General features: G+C 39.5%; 1 protein-coding gene across 1 annotated transcript in view; it reads right to left on the bottom strand.

The window, feature by feature from the left end:
- Positions 1-4861, bottom strand: part of LOC106873885 (ADP-ribosylation factor GTPase-activating protein 1) — a 29751-nt gene that overhangs the window by 2262 nt on the left and 22628 nt on the right. Inside the window, exons 3-4 of the mRNA XM_014921409.2 lie at positions 3427-3598; positions 1929-2089 (exon numbers count right to left, since the gene is read on the bottom strand). Coding sequence (XP_014776895.2) covers positions 1929-2089; positions 3427-3598 — 333 coding nt within the window. The remainder of the gene's footprint in view (positions 1-1928; positions 2090-3426; positions 3599-4861) is intronic.

Below are 4861 nucleotides of genomic sequence, written 5' to 3'. Positions count from 1 at the left end.
TGTATCTATATATTTAATTATGATGGGCTTCCTGCACACATAGCATCGATCAATCCAGGGCTATAGAAAACGTTTGTTCAAGGTACTGTGTGGTGGAACTGAACCTGAAATGAATTAGTTGTGAAGTAAACTTCTTAATCACACAACCATGCCCACACACATGATGATAATGAAACTGTAAGTCTACTCTGTTTGGCAATTTTAAAGAATACCAAAGCGATCAGTCCAATTCGTGACAGCATGGAGAAACAGACTTATGATGATGACGATGATGACGATTTTGATGATTGGATGAACATATTTTAAAAATGTATCGCATATTTCATCCTGTATACACATTCACGTGTAAAAATGATAAGGGGGAGATAAATCAAAATCTCTATTTAGAAAAAATTTGTTGTACCAAGAGAAGTAGTTTTAATAGTTAACATATTTATGATACTGTATTGTAGTCTGGACAATGACAATCCTTTCTTAATCTACATATGTACCAAGAAAACATCAAGTATGTAAGGGGTAAATAGTAACTAGAGTATTTATTTAACCCTTTCGTTTCTAACCTACATGAGATAACCTCTTTTTCTTTGATAGAAAAACAACTGTTTAACACTTCCAGAGTCATATTTCATCATCATCATCGTTTAACGTCTGCTTTCCATGCTAGCATGGGTTGGACGACTTGACTGAGGACTGGTGAAACCGGATGGCAACACCAGGCTCCAATCTAAATTTGGCAGAGTTTCTACAGCTGGATGCCCTTCCTAACGCCAACCACTCAGGTTGATGTATTTCAATTAATTGCAAAATTAATCAAAAATTTGGAGGAATTTAGGAAAATAATGGTGATTAAGAAATTCTGGGACAGTGTCCAGCATGCTTTTAAACTGGAGAGTGAAGCTCCCTTTGCTTCCGTTAAAGCAAGTCTCTAGGAAAAGGAACTGCTCAGTTCACAGCTACTCCAATGCTATAAATGAGAAAGTAAAAGAGGGATAACTCTGTGCATAACTTCCTCAGAGTGCTTATGAAGAAGTGAAGGATAAGGATGTCAAATCCAGACAGAAAATGAGGTTGGAAGAGAACTCAGAATCCACTGACACTGACCCTATTCATCCCCACATAGAATATGGAGATGCAGCCAATGGTTTGTGCTCAAGACTTCTGACTCTCAGCCATGAGGAGAGGTAAATACTTTCGTTCGTTCGTTCAGAAAAATAACTTGCTTTACATAACTAGGTTGCTAGTCTAAATTTAAATATGAACACTATTTAAACTATTTTGATACCAACCTACCCAAGACTCGATAAAGGTGCTTCGGTGCATATTTTGAGTGAGGAATATGGTGTTGGTATGTCTACTGTCTATGATATTGAGAAACAAAAAGAACAGATACTTAAATTTTAGACCCTGCTTTAGAAATGTATTAATTTGTATATGTTATACAATTTTGTTCTTTGCTTTTTACTGCTTCTCTCATATTTTGGTATATATTTAGCCTGTGTCCAGAAATCCAGACCACTTCCGGTCCCAAGGTTGCTGGATAAGAGGTTCAGTACCTGTATACACACACACACACACACACACAACGGGCTTCTTTCAGTTTCCATCTACCAAATCCACTCACAAGTTGTCACACAGTCAGACTGAACCTGGAACCATGTGGTTGGGGAGCAAGCTTCTTATCACACAGCCACACCTGCACCTATAAAGTGTGAGATGCTTATATCACCTAGGTTTCTCAAGTGGTCACCCATCTAAGTACTAACTAGGCTTCACGGTGCTTAACTTGGATAATCAGATATGTACATAATATACAAAAATAGGAGGAGTTAAACATTTTACTAATTGCAACCAAATTTGTAATTCTAAATTTTATAAATCAATTAAACACATAGAGCAGGGTGAATTTCATTAGACATAATTTTACTTACTTTGATAAGCTATGTGATTCTTGGTAGCCACCGCTACATGTGACAACACCGTCTTTTGAGGAAATTGCGTTGAAGGGAGTTAACCGGGGTTGAGCTGGAATATAATTTCGTGCTGTAGATGTAGCAATGTTCCATGTTTTTCCTTCTGATTCGGTTAATATCTAGAATGATAAAAAGAAAAACAAATATTGACATTAACAACAGATTTGTTTTGATGAGGCACAAAACCCATATTCAAAAAATATTTTGCAATGACAGGCATAAATCAAATCAAAACCATTGTGTTACTGCTAAGAAAGGCCACCTTTCTAACCGACACACACTCAAGAACTCACTCCAGCCTCTGGTTTTACAATCACATTGCCTCCCGTTAAAGCCTTTTCCTTTATTGTCTTGTCGTCGTCTACTACTACCACCACCACCACTACTACTGGAGTTACTGGGGTTGTCCTCCCTTTATTGTATCCAATCGTTAAACCTTGAAACTGCTCAAGAGAAACACGAACCAAATTGATCCCGTTAGTATTGATAAGCTTGTAATGGCAATGGGCACAAACCTTTCCTCTCAACCATCATCATCATCGTTTAACGTCCGCTTTCCATGCTGGCATGGGTTGGACGGTTTGACTGAAGACTGGTAAGCCAGAGGCTGCACCAGGCTCAATCTGATCTGGCTAAGTTTCTGCAGCTGGATGCTCTTCCTAACGCCAACCACTCCAAGAGTGTAGTGGGTGCCTTTTATGTGCCACCGGCACATAAAAGGAAGGACATAAACAGCCCAAGCAAGAGGACCAAACCCCTAACCAGGTGGTTTTAAAGTGAAATTCTTAACGACACAGTCATGATTGTGTCTATCTAGCTGGTGCTCCATTGGTTATGATGACAAGTGTTCCAGATGATCCAATCAATGGAACAGCCTCCTCCTGAAATTAACACGTAAGTGGGCTGAACACTCAGCAGACACGTGCACCCTTAATTTAGTTCTCAAGGGGATTCAGCGAGACACAGAATGTAACAAGGCTGGTTGCTTGAAATACAGGTACAACTCATTTATGCCAGCTGAATGGACTGGAGCAATTTGAAATAAAGTGTCTTGCTCAAGGACACAATGTGCCACCAAGAATTGAATTCACAACCTTATGATCAAGAGCTCAACACCCTAAACCCTAAGCTACATCATCATCATTTAACATCCATTTTCCATGCTGGCATGGGTTAGACGGTTTGACTAGAGCTGGTAGGCTGGAGAGCTGCACCAGGCTCCAGTCATTTGTTTTGGCTTGGTTTCTATGGTTGGATGCCGTTCCTAATGCCAACCACTTTACAGAGTGTAGCGAGTGTCTTTTGTGTGTCAATAGTACCAAAGGAATAAAAGGGCAAGTTGATTGTCTGCATTAACTGGAAACACATCAGCTCGGTCAGGGCTGACTTGGAGGTAAGCAATAACAACAACAACAGCAACAACAACGATGACGACTCTATAAGTTTAAATTAATACCTTATCTCTGTAGAGTGCTGCAGCTTTTGAATTATATTTCTCCTGGATAGACCATCCTTCTTGATAGTCTTCTTGTGATTCAAAGAATTCTTTTGCTTTGTTATTACCCCCCACTTTCATTTTTTCCAGCTCACTGTCTTTCCATTTATCCATGGAGACTGATCGAACAAAACTGAAAATAGAAAACAGAGAGAAGGAATTAAATAGAATTTATAGACAGAGACTAACACATACTTCATACAGACACACACGCACACACAAACACATGCAAGCATACATGTATGTGTAATCATTCTTTTATTTGCTTGTTTCAGTCATTTGACTGTAGCCATGCTGGAGCACCACCTTTAGTTGAGTAAATCAACCCCAGGACTTATTCTTTGTAAGCCTAGTACTTATTCTGTCAGTCTCTTTTACCGAACAGCTGAGTTACGGGGACATAAACACACCAGTATCAGTTGTCAAGCAATGTTGGGGGGGGGGGAGACACAAACACACACACATATATATATACGTACATGAGAAGGTTTTTTCAGTTTCCGTCTACCAAATCCAGTCACAAGGCTTTGGTCGGCCTGAGGCAATAGTAGAAGACACTTGCCCAAGGTGCGACGCAGTGGGACTGAACCTGGAACTACATGGTTGGTAAGCAAGCTACTTACCACACAGCCACTCCTATGTATTTTTTAACTGTTATTTCTTTTACTAGTTTCAGTCTTTAGACTGAAACATTGGAACGTGGTCATGCTGGAACACTGCCTTAACAGATTTAGTTGAACAAATCGACCCCAGAACTTGTACATATCCTACTGAACCTCTTTGTTGCACCACTATGGTTGTCAAACAGTGGTGGGAGTCAAATACAACACACACACACAATGGTTTCTTTCAGAATCTGCTATGAAATTTACTCACAAAGCTTTGATCAGCCTGGGGCTGTAGCAGACGATATTTGCACAAGGTGCTGTACAGTGGGATGGAACCAAAAATCACAAGGTTAAGAAACAGGCTTCTTACCCACACAGCCATACCTGTGTGTATGTATACTCCTTTTCTAGTTTTAACTTGAGTGCTGCACCATGCTGGGGCTTTGAAGATTTGGCTTGTCCACTTTTATCAAATAGTCTAATTAAGGCAATTAAACTGAAACTTCAAAGACACTGCTCAGGATCTTCAAGGCTGAGGACTCCACTGCGAAATCATTTAAACCATTTTCGAGCTGACCACTCACTGGTCATTTCTTCACCAAACGTTTCGTTGATGTCGCAAGCAGTTTCAGCTGCTTTACGTCCTTTTTGAAGTTGAATAGCAAAATTGCTCGAATATTGCACTTTGACATTTCCATTTCAGATGAAAAAAATATCAATGTTACTTTATTGATGCATTTGGGCAAGTCTATGTCTGTCTTATCAGAAAATGGCAAAAAAAAAAAAAA

The sequence above is a fragment of the Octopus bimaculoides genome, chromosome 7, assembly GCF_001194135.2.
Source record: "Octopus bimaculoides isolate UCB-OBI-ISO-001 chromosome 7, ASM119413v2, whole genome shotgun sequence".
Lineage (NCBI taxonomy): Eukaryota > Metazoa > Mollusca > Cephalopoda > Octopoda > Octopodidae > Octopus > Octopus bimaculoides.
This window is presented reverse-complemented; position numbering and strand designations above follow the sequence as displayed.